The sequence below is a fragment of the Girardinichthys multiradiatus genome, chromosome 9 (assembly GCF_021462225.1).
Source record: "Girardinichthys multiradiatus isolate DD_20200921_A chromosome 9, DD_fGirMul_XY1, whole genome shotgun sequence".
Classification (NCBI taxonomy): Eukaryota; Metazoa; Chordata; class Actinopteri; order Cyprinodontiformes; family Goodeidae; genus Girardinichthys; species Girardinichthys multiradiatus.
Genome location: NC_061802.1, coordinates 1,352,502 through 1,374,818, shown reverse-complemented (window position 1 = coordinate 1,374,818; position 22,317 = coordinate 1,352,502). Strand labels below are relative to the sequence as shown.

Below are 22,317 nucleotides of genomic sequence, written 5' to 3'. Positions count from 1 at the left end.
TCAGCAGAAGAATTATAAATGTCCAGGTTAAAATGTGTTGAGGTTAATTTCTGATCTTAATATGAAAATAATTGTACAGAGACAACACGTAGCAGTTTGCAGCACTATGAGAAATTTACCACGTCTTGTTTCCTCTTGTTTTTTGTGGTCATAATAGCTATAATTATTACTAATTTTTACTTTATTTTATTTATTTATCTATTTAGAAATACTATTTTTGTATTTCTTATGTTTACAGTGTTGTTACAGAAAATAAAAATATTTTAAATTCAGCATTTATATATTTGCATTGCATCATGTTCCATTTTTACCTGTACATGATAACATTTAAATTTGCTTAAATTTATCGAGACCCCAGAAATAATGTTCTGGTTGCACATTACAAGTTACGGAAAATGTATTTGAATGTGTGCAATGGGACTCAAAACTAACTAAAAATAATCTGGAGAAAACAGATCCTTTGACGTTGGGGAGGAAATTTAGGGGCGAACACCGTTTCTGGTGTAATTACCGTGTGACACTTCCGGCGGAAGTAAACAACAAGGCGCTAGCATCGTTAGCTTCCAGGTTTTTCTTCTGTTTATCGTCGGTTTTTGCTGTGTGAGCTGAATATTTCAGAGTCTGCAGTAACAACATCTTCGGTTCATCATCTGAGAGAATTGATCAGAGAGCGACTAACTGCTGCTGCTGGAGAAATATTCAGAAACATCGTTCATTAGGAGGAAGAGATCGATCATCAGCTCAGACTGCTGGATATCAGCTGGAAAACCCAGATCAGGTAATTTGGGATGGTAACATCTCTGTAATGTTCACTGCTGATTTCTCAATGCACAGTCGTGTACTTACTGACATTGTCAGCATTAAACATCAGTATCTGATGGGTCTAAACACCCGTCAGTTACTGTCCCGCTTTATTAAACTGACATCTCTGGAAAGTTAAAGAACTGTCATTTGGATATGTTTAATATTATATGGCACCATGGCCCGTATTGCCCTTTAAAGCTGCAGTTGGTAACTTGTAAAAATGTACAGGGGTTGGACAATGAAACTGAAACGCCAGCAAGACGTGCACCAACAATTTGTCCTCTTTTGAACTCTGGTATGTCACCCATAATGTTGTGTGCATTTCAATATTTTGAGCAAAACTGTGCTCTTACCCTGCTAATTGAACCTTCACACTCTGCTCTTACTGGTGCAATGTGCAATCAATGAAGACTGGTTACCAGGCTGGTCCAGTTTAGCCATGAAACCTCCCACAGTAAAATGACAGGTGTTTCAGTTTCATTGTCCAACACCTGTATTTTTTACATATTTGTCAAAGTTGTCACTTTATCCTGACAGTATAATATGAGACAGATCATCTGTGGGAAAAAAAAAAATCAAGCCTCCTCTGGCTCCTCCCAGTGGTCCTACTGCCATTTGCAGAAATACGCCGCTCCTGGTCAGACACAACCAGTCAGACCCAGAAGGAATGTCTATGCAGTTTTAATCACGGTCCTGTATGCTGCTAACACTTCGCTTTGGAGGACCAGTCCTACCATAATTAAGAATATATACAGAAATAAATAAATGCTCAATAAATAAATAAACATACGATTAAATACACAAAAATGCAGTAAATAAACAAAATGTAGGTAGTAATTAAGTTATTCAATGAGACATTAATGTATATATCTAATGTAATTAGCTTCTTTATCTTTTTAATAATAACCTTCATTTATTATTCATAAAATTTTCAACTTTATTTATTAATGACTTATTTTTAAATGTATTTATTTATGTGTATGTTTTACTCTGTTTGTTCAATGCTATTTATTTATACGTGTGCTTTTTACATTTCTGTATGCATTTCTGCCTCATAATGCAAATGATGAGGGTGTGTGTCTTCAGGCGTCAAATTCTGCCTTTTGGCTGATTAGCTATAGCCTGCATAGCTTGAATCTGCATGGCTTTTCCCCACCAAAAAGCATTGTTTAGCAATGGATAACTCTGCAGGTAGATGTTCGGTGTCCGACCTCTTAGCAGCGCTTTAATTTCTCCAGTCTACTAGCGGATTCCCTTAAGAGCTCTGAAGCTTACAGTGAGCAAAGCACACACCCCCGCTCCAAGCACAGACGCCTCATCTCGTCCCCCACCACACAACGCATCGTGACAGCATGGCAATGACCCCACCTTCCCAGTGTCCGAACTCAATGGTGTCCGACCTCTTAAGGGAATCTGCTAATAGACTGGAGGAATTAGAATGCAGAAGTTGAAGCCTGAAGACGCAGCCCCTCCTCATTTGCATAATGAGGTAGAAATGCATACTGAAATGTAAAGAGCACTAGCATAAATAAATAGTATTTAACAAATAAATAGAGTAAAAAAATACAAAGGAAAAACAGACAGAAATATATACATAAAAAAAATAAGTCATTAATTAAAAAAAATTAAAACTGATGGATAATAAATAAATAAGGTAATTAATACGAAGGTGAACAAATAAAGAAGCTAATTAAATTAGACATACATTTTTGTCTCATTAAATAATTTAAGAATTTATTTACTACATTTTTTGTGTATTTAATCGTATGGTTATTTATTTATTGAGCTTTTATTTATTTCTGTATATATTCTTAATTGGTCTTCCATATGACCACAAAGAGCGTACTGTCATTCAAGATTACTGTGGTTTGGCAGCTGTGCTAATGATTTGAGGACACGATCGACAGAGGTGGCGCGTAAAGCACTGAATGGTTATTCTTGCACATGTGCAGCTCGAGTCGTACTCAAGCTGTTTCGCGAGCATGAGGATTCCAAGGGATCAAGAACTCATCAGTCATCTGGTATTCATAGAACTTTAGATACAGTCGTAACTTTTGTTCTATTTCATCTCTACTGACTGCCAGAGGCAGTGCGTAAAGCACTGGATGACTTATACTGACAAGATCACGAGGAACCCAAAAATCAGCTTTTAACAACAGGCACAACAACACTCACCTTAGTAGGATGTTGAAGGTTGCTACTTTAGAATGCCTTGTAGGATGGGTTGTGGCCACATTCACCCTGTAGAACCTGGCAAAGGTGTCTGGCTTCGGCTAGGAGGCCACCCTGCATACAACATCCGAAGGCAGTTCATGGCAGCCCACGAGGTCGTTACGCCCCTCATGGAGTGGCAGTAAACTCCAGTCGGTAGAAGCCGATCCTGTAAGGTATAAGATGTAGTGTTCACATCCAAAATTGTATGTGCAAGCGGTTGCTTAGAAAAGGCCCAGTCTTTCTGTAAGCCAGCATGGCAAACAAATAGGCACTCCGTCACTCCGTCTGCCGCAAGGGTGCAGTTGAATGGACATACGCCTCAAGCACCCGGACAGCCCACAGAGACTCAAAAGGGGCTCTGTGGTTGAGAAGGGGGGGGTGGCCTGGCACAGAGCATGAAGAAGTGTCAAGTGCATGCATCCAAGTGCAGTTATTAAGGTGACGGCCTGGAGAGATGCATCCACCTGGCCTTGCGTCGACTGGTCCAATGGAACAGACACCAAAAAGGATGACAGGCCCAGCATCAAATGGGAAAGCAAGATCCCAATTTGGGCCCCTGAGTTGTAGGCCCTGCAGGGCAGGTTGTCTGTGACATGGCATTGCGGTTGTGGGCAATGGGTATTAAAGCCTCGTCAGAAGGGAAAATAAGAGAGGCAATGCCTGGTTCCACCGTTGGCATGCGACCCAACCCAAGCGGCTCCTTCATCATTTCTTAAAATGATAATAATTAAACATTCAATAGCTTTTATTTTCATTTATTTTAATTATTATTCTGTCCAAACAAGTTGAACAGAGAATCCACATTAACTAGATGAATACATGTAACCTTTCCTCCACAGTGACAAACTAGTGACTGTGGTACCAGACTAATTACATATCAACAATGAAAGTAAACAACTGCACTTAAAATTTGAACAAATCACTTGCTGTGGCCTAAACAGTCTCACAACTTCCTCCTGCTCTGCCTAGACTTGATTGCGCACTCGCTTGGGCTTTTTGAAGAAACTTCGGACACTCAGCTACTGTGACATTTTTCCGAGTGATCAGTGGTCATGCGTCAGGTGAGAAAACAGCTTATTAATATGCTAACTCGCCACCAATTGCAATCTGTCAAAATCACAGGTGGCCTCTTTATTTCTGTCAGCGTTAAGAAAAAGGAAGACAATCGGTTAAAACGACTCCCGAATGAAAGACAACTTTTATTTCACCCCAACTTAGTGTCATAGGTACAGTTTTCCAACAATACTTTAACAATACTTTTCTTCAGGTACTTTCATCAAAGTAGATGTGTGTGTTCATGGTTGCTACTCTCTTTCCACTCTTGATCTTATGATCATAGTCATGTAATAGCTGGAACACCCCTTGGGTCATCAGCTTACTTCTTCCTGTACTCCACTGCTGCAAGGCTCTCCAAAAAAGATCTGAAGCTTCTGCAAGCAATGAATGTTTCTGTTTGTCCTTTTCTTCAAGCCATATCGGGGGATTAGCTACCCTAACAGGAATGGAGCCCATGCAAGAGCTTACTATTATAACAGTTTAAGACCCTGCCCACCCTCTATTGATACATACTGCTTCCCATTATTTTGTGCCAAATAAGAAAAACGATAACCGGGGTCCAACATATTCAAAAAACCTTTTTGGAGTCAAAAGCCTTCTTTGTACCTTAACTTAAAAATAGGGTTAGTTTTCTGTAACTACAGTCTGTGTTCAAACAAACAAGACAATTGATTATTGATGTTTTCTTCCTTTCATGAAACAAGGCCAGTATTATCAAGTGTCAACCTCAATAAATGTCACAAACGGTCACACATGCACTTGGCAACCCCAAAGCCTACATGACATGGTCCAGGAGCAACAATTAAAGTGCTTCCTTGCTCTTCTCATGCTTACTTGAACATTTTATTTTAGTGTCATCTTACTAGGAGCAATATCCTTACCTATGAAGTATTTTAGGAGTTAATGTTCTCATCTTAAGTATACTTTTGTGAACTTTAAAATTTGTTTCATGTGGTCACTCATCATTGTAAACTATAATACATGGAAATAGACAAATGAGGCTGTAAAGATTTGGACCATTTAGTTTTCTTATAGTGTCAACATTTTATATAACTCTGTTTTAGACAATACTATTATACCCAAATGATGTCCACATCCTCTTGGGGATCGTCCACATTTTCCAGCCCACATTTGCAGCACACATCTGTCAAGTCTTCTGTAAGGGCGAAGGTGGATATTAAGTAATTTGCCATTTTGAAAACATTTGTTAAAGCTGAGGGATTTGAAATGAACTGTGTCCTTATTGATGATATGCAAATACTTATAACCCCAAACCAGTGATGTTTTTCATTCATAAAGCCGTATAAACTTTTCTCTATAGGATTCCAGTAAAAAAAATGTAAACAAAGATTTTAGCATCATGAAGCCTTTAAAGTACATTGTCAAACAGTTGTCATCAACCAACCTTGAAGCATGGAAACCTTATCTGCAGAGGATGTATTATGATGCCTCTCCAGCATTTTCAGGTAGGCATTGAATTTCCGAAAAGATGGATTTTTGCTTGTTAATTAACTTAATCATATTATTGTAGTGATACTGCATCCAGGGAAATCAGATTCCTAAATTACAGATAGTTTAAAAAAATTTTTGTTACCTTGCCCTCCATTTCCCATGTGGGTTCTGTACGGCCAATGTCGAAGCAATTGCATTTATACGACCCAATTTTTGAAAGAGAACACTGGTATTCATGCCATGCCAGGTTTTCAGGGTATCTACTGTTGTGGATTTTTCTTATCAAAGTGGGTAGAAGTTGACTCACAACAAGAGAAAATCCGGACTTTGTCTTTATAAGTTTTATTCAAAGGCATTCAGCGTTTGAAGACCCTGACACTGAGGTTAGTCAGTGAAACAGAGCCCTGATCAACATTTACACACAGTATTTATACCAGAACATGACAGTGTTATCTCAACTTCAAAGAGTCTGTGTTTTATGACCCCAGACCCTTCTCGGGTTCAGAGGTGACTAGGTTACCTAGGAACAACCATCTACTCTTCCCGAGGCATCACCCTAACAAATGGCCTTAACCATTAAACTTCTGATAATGGCTTTTACAGCTTCCTCCTCTAACACAGATGTTCACTGGAGTGAGGTAAACCTAAAGGTCATACATTGTGGAATACTTACTGCAAGAATTTCCATCACACTCCCTTCTTCTGATTACAAGATAATCACAACTAAAGGAAAATTAACAAATTATAAACACAACTTAAAAAATAAAAAAAACAAAAATCCTGCTGTCTCTCCTGAGTGGCTTCAAGCTGCCCTGTTACCAGTCTGGTACAGGTGGGTGGTCGTAGGTAACTCCTCTAGAAATATATTTAGAAACAGGAACTCTAACCTGCTGGAAGTTAGGCTTCCATAGTCCAACTAAACAACGGTGGAAATGAACACATTCAAATTTGTAATAATACCATAATGATAAATATCAAGTAATAAACATAAAAGTTAGATAAAAGCATCTGAGATTTCCTCCTCAGAGTCAGTTTCGCTGTCAAAGTGGGAGGAAAGAATCTCTCACTGTGGTGTGTGTGCAGTGAGGCAAATGACCTTATGATTTCTAACTTTCAGGCAATGCGATGGCCTTAAGTAGATTCTGAAATAACGTTGCACTGCCCAAGGGATTATTGTGCCCTTGTAAGAACAGTGTTCTTCAACCACCTCTTCAATTACTCGCCAGTGATCAGCTTACAGTTCTTTGTCTTGTGGTGGTCCGCTGTCCTCACACCTTTCAGGCCGTGGATGATCCAGTTGGAAGATGACTTGTGTCCTGGAAGCCAGATGAAGCTGGAGGAGCTGGAGCTTTCCTGCAGCTTTCCTGCAGCTTTCCTGGGTGTCTAGTAGGATCTGATATGGGCCATTCCAGCGCCTGGACTTCCAGTGTTTTCTCCTAAATTCTCTGAGCAGAATCCAGTCCCCAGGAATAAAGGACTGGAGGGTGGAAGTGGCTGTTTCTGGTAATGCAGCCTTCACCGTCTGTGAAACTTGAGAAAACACAGTGGACAGGTTTTGACAGTAAAACAACATCCTATCTTCACACAAAGATGTGGAAGAAAATGATCTTGGCAATATCCCCATGCCCAAATTAGGAGACCTGCCACACAGCACTTCAAAAGGACTGAGATTTACCTGTGTCCTTTGTCTCAATCTCATATAAGTGAGAACAATAGGTAGAGCCTTCACAACACTCGGCTAATTTTCAATTCAAAGTCCCATTCTCAAACCTAAGTGCTTAACTACATGAACGTCATCAAAACATCCAACAAAATCAAAAGAATTGATCTTCTGACTTCACCTGATATACTAGCAGTGACTGTCAGGTTTAATCAACCTACAATAGTTAAACAACACAGAAAAGAAGAGAGAGACAAAGTATTAGTTATTTACTCGTACGAGGAGAACGGTCAGAGATATGTTCAGTTACAAGTCCCCAACCATTCTGAACAACATCTCTCTGAACCCCCTTTTTATTTAGGATTGTCCCTACTTACAATGAACATTAATCTCTAAAGGATGGGAAAACAACAGCTGCATCTTAGACAGGTCATAAACTCCTTTATCTTTTAACAACATCTCTCCCACAGTCTCCTCCAACTTGCAGGGTCAACTCTGGCCTCTTGTTCAGTGCAATCAGCCCCTCTTTATGACCTCCTCAACTGGACTGCTTCTTCTCTCGCAAGCTCAGCTCCATTTATGACCTTTGCCTGCAGACAAAATTACTCACACACATCTTGAATGATTATAAGATAAAATAGTTAAAATAACACAAAAGGAACAGAATATAAGATAATAGAAAAAACTATATACAATTTTTCCAACAGTGACCATCAGCTAAATATTCTGAATATCAAAAATGTGACATGTTTGAGGAAGGTCTGATTACAGGTCAATATTTCATAGTTTCAGAAAACCCAAAAAGAATTTCAAAAATGGTCTAATCTGTGGAGATGTAAAATTTCACAAAAAATCAACACCATAATTTCAGAGAGGTTATCATAATGTGGTCTTAGGGAGCTATGCACCATTTATATAAACAAAGTACAACGTCTCTCTCGCATTGTCACTAAGTCCTCACTGGAGGTCTGAGCTACCCTTTTCCCATGGGTGCTACAACTTTTGGAACCCCATGTTACTTTATTCTGACATTCCCCTCTTCTGACGCAGGGTCCAACCCATGCGACAATCCAGCAAAAAGTTTGAACAAAAATGTTCTAGTAACCAAGATCACAAATAAATGAATTCTGACATAACTATGTGTCACTATGAATTTAAGAAAAGCAACATAAAGAAAATCCAGATGTTTTTAACTGCAATTTAGTTCCATTAACAACAAAACACAAACTTTAGTTATTCAGTTCATCAATGTCTCACTTAGAAATTAGTCACATATCATCCTGATTTGTCTTGTATGAAGATGAGTATTAGATTGATGGACATCTAATGTAATTTAGATGAATAAACCCTACAAATTGAATCAAATAAATAATTCCTACCAAGTATAAAGTCATAACTCAGATTCTTTATCAAAAATATATTCCTTACTTTTGCATATCTTGAATTGTCAGCTAGTTTAATGGTACCAGGGGAAACTTTCAATCTAATAAATCACCAATGATTCTGCATGCAAAACTAATTCTTCAAACTAGTTTAAACTATTTCATTAACCTTTTAGTAATAAAACACATAAATCTAAAAGTCATGCTACATCCTTAATTATTATACAAAAAAAAACATGTTTTTAAGGCAACAATCACTACAAGCATTTTGATTCTATTGTCTCTTAAACAGTGTTAAAACTCAGGAAGGGAGGTGCTGAGCGTTACCATGACAACAAAGGTGTGAACCAACCTGGTAGGTGGGCGGAGTCAGGCAGAACTAACCTCTGATTGACAGCCTATGGGCGGAACCACAGTTTCTTCATTCCAACCCATCTTAATGAACCTTAAACTACAAAACTGTTAACATGAACCTACCTCAGAAACAAGCTGCTTCTTAACTCTCCTGAAAACTCAAAGTTTTAATCAATCTGGGATTTAGAAACATTATTCTAAACATGGATTATTGTTTCATGCAACAAATAAACAAACATTTATTCCATCAAAACAAAAACAAACATCAAAGACAAACAAATGGCCAAATTTGAAGCTTCAAGAATTCAAAGAAATTTTTAACAATTTCTTTTCAGAATATGTTTTCTCAACCATATCTTTTAATGCTATAATTGATCAATTTTGTTATGACAATCGTCAGGATCCTTTTTAAAAATCAGTGCACATAATCCAAAGAGATCTCAAACTATTTAGAAGCACAGCAACAGTTTTCTCTTATATGAATCCAAATTCACTGATGCTGAAACCTTTTGCTAATTCTTTGTACTGTAACTCTATAATAATAATAACTACAATCCTGAGAGTTATTGTTATAATTCTCTTTTTGTTTGGCTCAATTTGATCGCAGCTGCATTCAAGAATTTCTCTGCTCAGGTTAAATGTAAAGAAGTATTTTAAACCGGCGTTGACATTTTTATGTTATATCCAAACTAAACAAAACTGCAGTGTTTGATTTAATCAGAAATTAAAATAATAAGTTTGACTCCAAACTGGACTTTTTTCCACATAGTGTTTCAAAAAGAACAAACATCATTTTCTTTAATTTGGCCTATTTAAATTTTGAGAGTTGGGGAAAACTTATTACTAGAACCCCTCTTTAATAATCCAAATGCTGATAAATGTTCCAATATTTTATCTCTTAATAATCTGAAATCACCTTGTGTACCTTTGTACTCATATGTATTCTTTTAATCTTTAAACCCTAAGAAATCAAACAAGGAGACTTGAGTTTGAGCCGACCATCCTCTTACTGTTAAGAGAGCCTTTATTTCTTTTCTTTTCCTAAAATAAAGGATTTTACTTGTCTTTATTCTGTTATAAAAATCCTAACCTTGGTTCCAAAACTAAACTCTTCAACCCCAATCTGTGTCCCCAGAGTAGAAATTTTGAGTATTCTTGCATTTCAAAGCCACCAAATGACTGGAACTCATCATTGACTTAGATATATTTTAATAGGTAATCGGTCTACCTTTAATTAAATATTATAATTTTATGGACCCAAAATCTATGGCTTACAGGCTTCAGGAGTCCAGGAACCACAAGTTGAGTACTACTGCATTGAACAATGGTGTTAACTTTCTGCAGAGATTGAAGGATTGGCTAAATATATTATTTCTGCTTGGACAATAATCAGATTTAAAATTATTAGTTCACAGCTCCTAATTTACCTCAGATCATATTTGCTTCTAACACAGTTCATAAGAAGCTTCAGACAAACATTATGCTAAAAAAAAACCAAGAACAAAAACCAGATCTGTTTTAAAATAAAGAAAAAGCATGCTTAAAAAACTTGATACTGTGGTGGAAAATAACTCCACGGTTCTGAAGGCCTTTTCATGCAGAGTCTTTTAGGAAACATGAGATTAGTTTAATTTATGTGTGGTACCACTGTCCAATCAGATTCTTTCTAAATAACCCCATTTTTCATTCTCATTTTAAAGGTTTGTTTTACCAAGGAAAATGTGTTTCACAAAACCAATTACTCTCAAAAGTTTTAAAAGTTTTTAGTTGGTGATATCTTAGAAAACAACAAGTGTTTTAAGATTCCTATGCAACACAGAACTGATCAGGTTTCTCTTTCCTTCTCCAAAGGGAGAAAAAAGGAAACTGCAGAACCAAACCTTTCATAGTTTTTTGTCAGGATCTGATATAAGGTACAGTATAAATCAACACGCTGCATGAATCAGAAGAGGGAAGAAAAAAACACTAATATAACCTCTTCCCAGCAGCTGCTGTGAAAAACAATGAATTTGTACTTTCCATAAGCGTCAGTTAACACTTGTGGACAAAAACTGCACCAAACTGTAAATACTGTGTCAGAAACTGTATGAAGACCATCTGCAGTAGAACTAAGCCTGTTTTTATGAGGTCTCTAACCATTAGATTTATGGGATACAAAATCTGACAACAGAAAATAATATCTGAAGGAGAAACCCATCAGGTTTTAAACATGCGCTGGGTTTTAAAAATGCTCCTTCATGAGATCTGTCCTGAGAATAACATAGAAACACATGGTTACTGCTGAGTTTTGGAGATGTTGTAACTTCCTCTGCTTTTAATAACTTTTAATAACTAGAATAATTGACCCTGAATATTCCACGACAAAAGAGAACTTGTTTCTCTAAAAGAATTAACTGGAAAGTATCAAATGAGTTAAATTATCACCCTTTTAAAGATACTTTTCTAACCCTAAAATAATATTTTAACCCGCTATATATGTCAACGTCAAGCAAGCGTAACATGAGCAGCGGTTAATAAGCGTTCTTCATTGCAGAAAATAGGAAAAGATTTATGTAAATGTGTGTTTGTACGTTACCTCCATCAGTTTCTAAATCGCTCCAGAGTCAGACTGTCAGGCACACAGTCCTCTATCAGTCCAAAAAACAACCAGGACCTTCCCAGGTCTGTTGGTGAGACATTCAATCATTCTTTGTCCACTTTAACTTCTCCAGGAGGGAGAAAGAAGAAACTTTGCTCCGGTTTCTCTTCTGCCCGCATAAGATGCTTTCAATATAAATCCAGTGTATTGCTCTTCTGGCTCTTGCAAACAGCATGGATCGTTGTCCATCTCAGTGGGTCCAGACTTCTTCTGAGTTTTGTTCTGGAAACTCACACTGCGATTTTCAACAAGCAGGCAGACAGGAAGGCAGATCTCTCTCTTTCAGGCCGTGCTGAAGAAGCATCTCTGGTGGAGTAGCCATGGAGAAGGGCAGGTTTCTAAAATCCAGATTCAAAAACGCAGATGTTGAACTCAAATCCCATATATGTGTGTATTTGTGTGTGAGAGAGGCAGAAGAAAAAGTTTAGTATAGGTTCAGATTTTGTACAAAGAAATATTATCAGTCAGTCAGTCAGTTGTCTACCTGCCTGTCACTTCCTTCCACAACATGAACTATACTCCTTTCTAAAACCACTTTCTTTTCGACTCTCTAATGTCCCTTTTCACTTTTACCTTCTTTTCCGACTGATCGCAATATTTAAGACAAACTAAACTTCCTTCAGGAAAGTTTTAACTCTTTAACACCTTAATTGATGCACTCTGTGCTTTTTAATCTTCTTCTTATGTTTTTTTATTTATTTTTCCATCAACTGTTTTACTTTAAACTATTTAAACTATTTAACTGATTTACACTTAAACTTCCACACTGTAAAAAACCAAACTTATCTTCCAAATTAAAGCACATTTAACACAATCATCTCCACTTTTTCCTTTCATTATTTTATAAATCAGAGTATGAAGAAGGAGACACCCCTGATGCCTCAAGGTGCCGTCTGGCTTTTCTCCTTTATGAGGTGTAGAAAATTGTTAAAAACAACCCGCAAAACCCTGTGTTCTGCTTTATCCCATTGTTACCAATGAGAACCTCCCTGTCATTCCTTAACAGGGTAACTGGGCCCTCAGCTGATGTCCTCCCTCTCGCAACTCTGGAACCTAATTAATTAGTTAGGAGATGATGGTTAATGTGTAATAAAAATAATAATATACATTATATCATACAGAGCAACTTCTCACCCAGATATATTTGAAGACAAATAGTTCGGATCTAATCGGCCAGAAGCCGCAGGCAGGCACCAGAACTCCCCTCCGTAAAATGGAAGTGGACTGAGAACAACTCTCAGGCTGGCCAGGCGTCCGTGTCCCATCCTGCGGTCTCCTGTTAGATCCTGTTCGTGACGCTAAAATTGTTGTTGAATTTTCTTATCAAAGTGGGTAGAAGTTGACTCACAACAAGAGAAAATCCGGACTTTGTCTTTATAAGTTTTATTCAAAGGCATTCAGCGTTTGAAGACCCTGACACTGAGGTTAGTCAGTGAAACAGAGCCCCGATCAACATTTACACACAGTATTTATACCAGAACATGACAGTGTTATCTCAACTTTAAAGAGTCTGTGTTTTACGACCCCAGACCCTTCTTGAGTTCAGAGGTGACTAGGTTACCTAGGAACAACCATCTACTCTCCCCGAGGCATCACCCTAACAAATGCCCTTAACCATTAAACTTCTGATAATGGCTTTTACAGCTTCCTCCTCTAACACAGATGTTCACTGGAGTGAGGTAAACCTAAAGGTCATACATTGTGGAATACTTACTGCAAGAATTTCCATCACACTCCTATAATATAGGAAATAAAGGAAATTTTAGATGTTAAAGTCCTACAATTCCCAAATACTTTGAATGTAGAATAAATCCCAAAACACACAATCTTCTACTGTTGCCAGATATTTTTGCCAAAGATGATGCCTTGGCTGGTATACTGTCTTTTGGTGCTGGAATGGAGACAGGTTCTACAGGGGCTTCAGCAGCTGGCTGGATGGAGAGGCTCTTGGTCTTCAACCTTGGAAGTGTGTTGCTTATGAAAGGTTCTACTACTGATTTCTTTTGTTGCACTATTATGTTTTGCTGCACTAGGTTTTAGTCATGTCTTTTTATGGACTTAAACACCAACTCTTGGCTCATTGTGTGTTCAATCTTACTGTCAACCTGGGTTAAAAGAAAAAAATAATATTAATCAGATGTCTGGTACATTAAGAAGGTGTCCACTGTCTAATTCCAGATATTTGAGAATATATCTCAATATGGGAAATCTTTAAGGAGAAATTATTTATAACTTATGTGACAGAAAACTTGTGTTTGTACGAGAGTCAAAAGTAGGCTAAAAGGTAAAGTTGCAGTCTCACAGATTAGCACTCATGTCATTGTGGACAGATCTATCCATCCTAGGGCTATTACCCCTAACACTGATGGTAGCAATTATTCAGGCCCTAGTAGCACAGCAAACAGAGGCCACATAAAAGGTTTCTGTTGGAGCTAAATGCCTCATATCAAGGGGAGGATCAGGTCAGGATCATAGGAGCTGTTTACAACTGTAATCACAGGAGGTCATGGATCAAGAGTTGGTGGAGGGGAACGTGAAGGAAACCAAACTGTTGAGCAGAATGAAAGACATCAGTATTTCACTCCCAGCACAAAGGCTGTATTTTACCACAGTCAAAAAGGACAAAGTTTGTAGTAGTTCATACAGAATCGAAAAAAGCATCAATCAAGAAAGCATATCGCATCTGATGAATTACAGTAAAATACTGACATTATAATTACCTTTGGGTTGTCCCATTGAGCTTTTCAACAAGCCCATTGGTCTGGGGATGACCAGATAATGGCTGCGCTCAATGACCAACATTTTGCAAAGATCATTGTTCAATTGTTAGCAGAAATTATTAAATGCTGTTATCGATTAAAAAAAACTACTTTTCTTGGATTACTTTAAATGCCAAACTTGTTTCAGTTGCATTCCAGACCTGATCATTAAATAGTTTATTTATATACAGTACTGTGCAAAAGTTTTAGGCAGGTGTGAAGAAATGCTGTAAAGAAAGAATGCTCCCTGAAATATAAATGATGATTGTTCATTTTTATCAATTTACAAAATGCTAAGTGAACGAACCCAAACATACAGCCAAAGTTATTAAGAACTATCTTCAGCGTAAAGAAGAACAAGACTTACTGGAAGTGATGGTCTGGCCCCACAGAGCCCTGATCTCAACATCATGGAGTGTTTCTGGGATGACATGAAGAGACAGAAGGATGTGAGGAAGCCTCCATCCATAGAAGATCTGTGGTTAGTTCTCCAAGATGTTTAGAACAACCTACCAGCCGAGTTCCTTCAAAAACTGTGTGCAAGAGAACCTAGAAGAATTGATGGTGTTCTGAAGGCAAAGGGTGGTCACACCAAATATTGATTTGATTTAGATTTCTCTTTTGTTCATTCACTGCATTTTGTTGATTGATAAATAAATAATTAACACTTCAATTTCTGAAAGCTTTCTTTAATGTAAGTGGCGTTTGCAGTACTGGGTTCATTTGTGACCTCTTAGGTGAGTCCTCGATGCATTCCTGGATTAAATTTGGTAGGCCTGCCTCTCCAATGCAGGTTATCCACTGTTCCATGTTCACTCAATTTGTGGATAGAGGTTGACTTTGGTTCTCTGTTGTCCCAAAGCCTTCGTGAAGGTTTTGTAGCCCCTTCCAGACCCATAAATGTCGAACACTTCATATTTTATCCTTTTCATCTTTTGAAAATATGATGATTTAAAACATTTCAGTGTGTGTAATATGTATCTTTCTGCACTACCCAGGGGCTCCTGATACCTACAGTTTTTAGTTAAACTTATGACTGATTATAAAGGCAACTTGTATACATTCCTGTAAAAAACTAAATGAAAATAATGTCTATGTCCAGTGTTTTTTATATATCTCTAAAAACACTTTACAAAACATTGTTCTACTGTTCTTTATTACCTCAGGTCTTCTACAGCATCATGTCTGTTACTACGTGGGAGGTTGCTGCTGGTCACTTTCTCATAACCAAAGAGAGGAACTCTGTTCTTGATGAAAATATATCAGACACTGTAGAAATAAAAAAGGAATGGGAGGACCGACAACCGCAATCAATCGACGAAAAACAGGTTGAACTGTGCATCTTTCAGAATGAAGAGCAACTTTTAGTGAAGGAGGAGACCAACACCTCACTTGTGACTCCTGCTTATAAGGAAATATTTCACAATGGACCAGAGCTGCAGCAGATGATGGAGACAAAGGAGGAACTAGAACTGGAAATTGTTCAGATTAAGGAGGAACAGGAGGACTTCTGCTGTAATCTGGAAGGACAGATTTTAGTGAAGCAAGAGTACAACACCTTAAAGGTGACTGCTGCACATGAGGAAACATTCCACAGAGAACCAGAACTTGTAAAGATTGAACAGGAGGAACCAGAACCAAAGCAGATGATTGAGACAAAAGATGGATCAGAACCATGGCCCGTTAAAGAAGAACAAGTTCAACTCTGCATCTTTCAGGATGAAGAGCAACTTTTAGTGAAGCAGGAGACTGATTCCTTTATTCTGACTCCTACTGATCAAAACGACTCCAGTGAACCAGAAACTATCAAGAATCATCTGCTTTGTTCAACCTGCCCTGAAGATAAAAACCAACATCAACAAGGAAACACTCAGCAAGACTCTGGATCAAATAATGACAAAGAGCTGAGGCCAAAGAAAAGATGCAAAAAACCCAGAAAACAAGGTGACAATTTAGACATCTCAAAGCTAATTGAGCATAAAAAGAAATTACCCTTATGTGAAGTATGTGGCAAATGTTTCACTACTCGACAAATCTTAATCGTACATATGAGAACTCATACAGGTGAGAAGCCCTTTGCTTGCAAACTATGTGATAAATCTTTCATTAACAGTAGTAATTTGATTTGTCACATGAGAACTCACACAGGTGAGAAGCCTTTCTCATGCCTTACCTGTGGAAAAGGTTTCCCTAGGCAGCCTGCCTTGACGGCACACATGAGAACTCATACAGGTGAGAAGCCGTATCCTTGTGAGTTATGTGAAAAATCGTACCGAGATCGTAGTAATTTGGTGCGACACATGAGAACTCACACGGGTGAGAAGCCTTATTCTTGTAAAGTATGTGGTAAATCTTACAGTGGCAGCAGTCAGTTGACCTATCACATAACAACTCACACAGGTGAGAAGCCTTTCTCATGTCTGACTTGTGGAAAAGCTTTCAACAAGCAAAGTACCTTGACTGTACACATCAGAACTCACACAGGCGAGAAACCATACTCCTGTGACCTTTGTGAGAAATCTTTTCGAGAAAGTAATGATTTGACTTGTCACATGAGAACTCACACTGGTGAGAAGCCATTTTTCTGTGAATTGTGTAAGAAATCTTTCAGGTGGAGAAATGTTCTCAATCGACACATGAGAACTCACAGATAAGACGCACTGTCAGATGCAAATTGACTCAACACAGAGTTAATCATGGTATGTTCTACAAACTTGAACAAAAACACAGTTCTGTGTTTTAGAAGGAGAAATCATTATTTCATTGCTAAAGCAAACATTTTAACCTCTGTAATTGGAATCACAGAACCATCTACTGGACAAGAAAAGGACAGTATGGATAAATACTGCAGTCAATAGGGGCCTCGTGTATAAAGACTTGTGTGGATTTCCAAATAAAACATGGCCTACATTTAAATCCAGAAAACAGTTTAAGCACAGAGAAAAATCCAGCTCTACGAAGCTGAACGATTCCAAGCATGTTTCTGTTGTACATCCCAACCAACTGGGAATTAAGCACATATGTGGGAATAGCAGACTCCTCCTTATGGCACGCTGCCATTTCCAAATGCAGCTAAATGTAAATTTGACCGGCTCTAATATCTGTTGCCTGTGCACTCAAAAATCCCGTCCTCAGAACAGGAAGAGGAGGAACTTAAAAACACAGTCAGCAACTGTTATATATTAATATATTTAAAATGAGACATCTGTTACTGTTGTACACTATTTACATGGGTCATGCACACTGTTACTGTAAACTAAAACGTGTCCCTAAGAAGTGTGTTCATTCACATACCTACTGGTTTAACCAGCAAAAACAGGAAGCTACTCAGTTTAACCAGACGGACATCCTTCCCACAATATTGGTTAAAAGCATTTGCAACTTGTAGGCTGGTTGACTAAAATGGATTCCTGGTTACAAAAGCGTGTCTGTCGTCTGTCATCAATATGTGTACTTTTGAGGGTCTAATTATTTGTATTGCTAATGATAATAATGCCATTGTTGTTAAAGGTACTTGCACCATTTTGCACAATCTTTTATAGCCAGTCACAACATTTTATACATGACCTGGAGACATGGAGAAGGCTGTCCACGCTTTCATCAGTTCTACAATCGACTGCTGCAATGCTCGACAACGATGTCCCCCAGTTGTCCTTCTCTCACCTCCAACTTGTTCAGAGCACAGCAGCTCGCCTTTTAACTAACACCCCCAGGCGGAAACGCCGCCCTCTTCTTCACCGCTGCTGACCTCGGTCTTTTAAATCAAAACTCAAAACCTTTTATTCAGTTAGGCTTCAATACTTAATATGGCGGCACTTTATTTAGTTTTTATTTATCTCATCTTTTTGAACTGTCATTGTGACGTGCTTTAGTTTCCTTATTTGGGTTGGAAAAGGCTATATAAATAAAGTGATTGATTTGGCTGAATTATTGGATCATCATGGGTCTCTGTTGTTGTGTTCATATCAACAGTTTCCAGTAAACCCAGTAAGCATGGCCATCGTTGAGCTAACTGCCGTGGAGTTGTCGTGGGGCTGTGCTCATTTCTATAGTTTTACACTTGTGTGGAAAACGGCGATGTGCATCACTTTGTTTGTGGCCTCGGGTGCTTTAAGATCCTGGACATTCTCCTGTTTAATTCCTGTTTCTTATAGAAACACTAATTCCTGATTATGTATCACCAAACCGGTTAATTCAAACTGTTCCAGTTAAAGCAATGATGTGGTTTTCTGTTTAGAGACTAAAATGGGCTGTAAAGTTCCCCCTGTTCGTTCTTTATTTTTACTAAACCTTTATATAACCAAATTTGAATTTTATTAGGAAATTGTTCTTTCTCACAAATCTGAAGTAATCCAACTCAGATCAATGGTCTTATAGCATTTTACACAAGTTGTAGAACCTGAAGATCTTTTGACCAAGGTCTTTCTGTTTTTTCCCATTCCTGAATAAATAGCTTAACTTCTCTGTGCAGGAACCCAGACTTCAGACTCTTTTGGATGCTATGAATGACAACCTAAAGTTTGGGGGCCCCGTTTCAGGAACCATGGTTAACAAGCTCTGAGTAGAAAGGTGCAACCCAGCAGGCACACAAAGGACATGACAGCAAATCGATATAAAATATGAAAAATCTAGTTAAATAAGGTAAGGTCCAGTTAGCTATTGTTATGTTTAACCTTTACCAACTGAATGACACAGCATTCACTGGCTATATACAACATATGCAATTTGTGTAAGAAGTTAAAGGTTGGCTCATGACTTCATATGAAAAAGAGTTGACATGCAACTGAAATTTAGATATTTTTCTGTCTTTAGAGCTTCCTGTGAAACAGCTGTACAAGGTGTGCTTACAAGAAAACATAGAAACATGTATAATCAGAAAGGAAAGCTTAAAAATGCAGCTGCAGAAAACAAGTTGAAATACAACTGCTGGAGCATCAGTTAAATGTGGGTGAGGTGCCCACAGAGGTGGATGATATTATTTGTATGAAGAAACTATCAATAACTACTGGATTTCACTCGCAGACAATAAAGAAACTTCAAAAAATGAAATCACTTGTCTATAGTTGGGAAGTGATTGGTAAATCATAAATTATAACAAATGTTATTTGTATAAATTAATATATAAGGCAAGCCTAGCACTTGGTGTAGACTCAAGTAAATTACAGTGGCTTGTGAAGGTATTCGTACCCCTTGGACTTTTCCACATATTGTCACATTACAACCATTAACATAAGTATATTTTTTGGGAATTTTATGTGAAAGACCACCATAAAGTGGTATACAATTGTGAAATGTAACAAAAAGTATACATGATTTAAAAAATGATTTATTTTAACAAATAAAAAACTGAAAATGCGGTGTGCAAAAGTATTTAATCCCCCTTTACTCTTAGTGCAACCATTTGCCTTCAGATGTCGCCTGATGATTGCTAATGACTAGAGTCCAATCTAATTGCAGTACAGATAAAGCTGCTCTGTGACAGCCTCAGAGGTGCACTGTTCAATCCATCATCCAGAAATGGAAAGAGTATGGCACAACTGGAAACCTACCAAGACAAGGCCATCCACCTAAACTTACAGGCTGAACAAGGAGAGCACTGATCAGAGATGCAGCCCCCCATCTGGAGAGCCACAGCTCAGGTGGGGGAATTTGTCCACAGGACAACTACAGGTCCTTCTCAAAATATTAGCATATTGTCATAAAGTTCATTATTTTCTATAATGTCATGATGAAAATTTAACATTCATATATTTTAGATTCATTGCACACTAACTGAAATATTTCAGGTCTTTTATTGTCTTAATACGGATGATTTTGGCATACAGCTCATGAAAACCCAAAATTCCTATCTCACAAAATTAGCATATTTCATCCAACCAATAAAAGAAAAGTGTTTTTGATACAAAAAACGTCAACCTTCAAATAATCATGTACAGTTATGCACTCAATACTTGGTCAGGAATCCTTTGGCAGAAATGACTGCTTCAATGCGGCGTGGCATGGAGGCAATCAGCCTGTGGCACTGCTGAGGTCTTATGGAGGCCCAGGATGCTTCGATAGCGGCCTTTAGCTCATCCAGAGTGTTGGGTCTTGAGTCTCTCAACGTTCTCTTCACAATATCCCACAGATTCTCTATGGGGTTCAGGTCAGGAGAGTTGGCAGGCCAATTGAGCACAGTGATACCATGGTCAGTAAACCATTTACCAGTGGTTTTGGCACTGTGAGCAGGTGCCAGGTCGTGCTGAAAAATGAAATCTTCATCTCCATAAAGCTTTTCAGCAGATGGAAGCATGAAGTGCTCCAAAATCTCCTGATAGCTAGCTGCATTGACCCTGCCCTTGATAAAACACAGTGGACCAACATCAGCATCTGACACGGCACCCCAGACCATCACTGACTGTGGGTACTTGACACTGGACTTCTGGCATTTTGGCATTTCCTTCTCCCCAGTCTTCCTCCAGACTCTGGCACCTTGATTTCCGAATGACATGCAGAATTTGCTTTCATCTGAAAAAAGTACTTTGGACCACTGAGCAACAGTCCAGTGCTGCTTCTCTGTAGCCCAGGTCAGGCGCTTCTGCCGCTGTTTCTGGTTCAAAAGTGGCTTGACCTGGGGAATGCGGCACCTGTAGCCCATTTCCTGCACACGCCTGTACACGGTGGCTCTAGATGTTTCTACTCCAGACTCAGTCCACTGCTTCCGCAGGTCCCCCAAGGTCTGGAATCGGCCCTTCTCCACAATCTTCCTCAGGGTCCGGTCACCTCTTCTCGTTGTGCAGCGTTTTCTGCCACACTTTTTCCTTCCCACAGACTTCCCACTGAGGTGCCTTGATACAGCACTCTGGGAACAGCCTATTCGTTCAGAAATGTCTTTCTGTGTCTTACCCTCTTGCTTGAGGGTGTCAATAGTGGCCTTCTGGACAGCAGTCAGGTCGGCAGTCTTACCCATGATTGGGGTTTTGAGTGATGAACCAGGCTGGGAGTTTTAAAGGCCTCAGGAATCTTTTGCAGGTGTTTAGAGTTAACTCGTTGATTCAGATGATTAGGTTCATAGCTCGTTTAGAGACCCTTTTAATGATATGCTAATTTTGTGAGATAGTAATTTTGGGTTTTCATGAGCTGTATGCCAAAATCATCCGTATTAAGACAATAAAAGACCTGAAATATTTCAGTTAGTGTGCAATGAATCTAAAATATATGAATGTTACATTTTCATCATGACATTATGGAAAATAATGAACTTTATCACAATATGCTAATATTTTGAGAAGGACCTGTAAAAGTCGTGCACTGCACAAATGTGGCCTTTATGGAAGAGTGGCAAAAGAAAGCTATAAGAAGTACCATTTGCAGTTTGCCAGAAGCCATGTTGGAGACACAGCAAACATGTGGAAGAAGGTGCTTTGGTCAGACGAGACCAAAATTGAACTTTTTGGCCAAAATCCAAAACACTATGTGTGGCGGAGAACTAACTCTGCACATCACTCTGAACACACCGTCCCCTCTGTCAAATATGGTGGTGGCAGCATCATGCTCTGGGGCTGCTTCTCTTCAGCAGGGACAGGGAAGGTGGTCAGAGTTGATGGGAAGGTGGATGGATCCAGATACCTGGCAGGGTTAGGGTTAGAAAACTTGTTGGAGTCTGCAAAAGACTTGAGAATGGGGCGGAGGTTCACCTTCCAGCAAGAAAATGACCCTAAACATAAAGCCAGGACTACAATGAAATGGTTTAAAACAAAACATATTAATGTGTTAGAATGGCCCAGTCAAAGTCCAGACCTAAACCCAATCAAGAATCTGTGACAAGATCTGAAAACTGCTGTTCACAAACACTCTCATTGTAATCTGACTGAGCTCGAGCTGTTTTGCAAAGAAGAATGGGCAGAAATTTCAGTCACTGGATGTGCAAAGCTGGTAGAGTCACACCCTAAAAGACTTGCAGCTCTAACTGCAGCAAAGGGTGGTTCCACAAAGTATTGACAGTTTTTTATTTGTAAA

General features: G+C 38.6%; 1 protein-coding gene across 8 annotated transcripts; it reads left to right on the top strand.

Moving 5' to 3' along the window:
• The first annotated feature begins 522 nt into the window (after positions 1 to 522).
• Positions 523 to 19,368, top strand: LOC124873753 (zinc finger protein 436-like). 8 transcript variants are annotated; one of them, XR_007039619.1, is made up of 5 exons: positions 523 to 778; positions 3,988 to 4,079; positions 15,486 to 16,551; positions 18,791 to 18,960; positions 19,132 to 19,368. XR_007039619.1 is itself a non-coding variant. In XM_047374688.1 (5 exons), exons 2-5 carry the CDS (start codon positions 4,071 to 4,073, stop codon positions 18,826 to 18,828), a joined length of 1,029 nt encoding a protein of 342 aa, XP_047230644.1. In that variant the 5' UTR covers positions 523 to 778; positions 3,988 to 4,070; the 3' UTR covers positions 18,829 to 19,368. The 8 variants fall into 8 exon arrangements, 7 of the variants coding, with proteins under 7 accessions (XP_047230644.1, XP_047230646.1, XP_047230643.1 ...); XM_047374688.1 differs by having other exon boundaries at positions 15,486 to 16,383; positions 16,468 to 16,551; positions 18,791 to 19,368; XM_047374690.1 differs by having other exon boundaries at positions 15,486 to 16,263; positions 18,791 to 19,368.
• Positions 19,369 to 22,317: the final 2,949 nt, after the last annotated feature.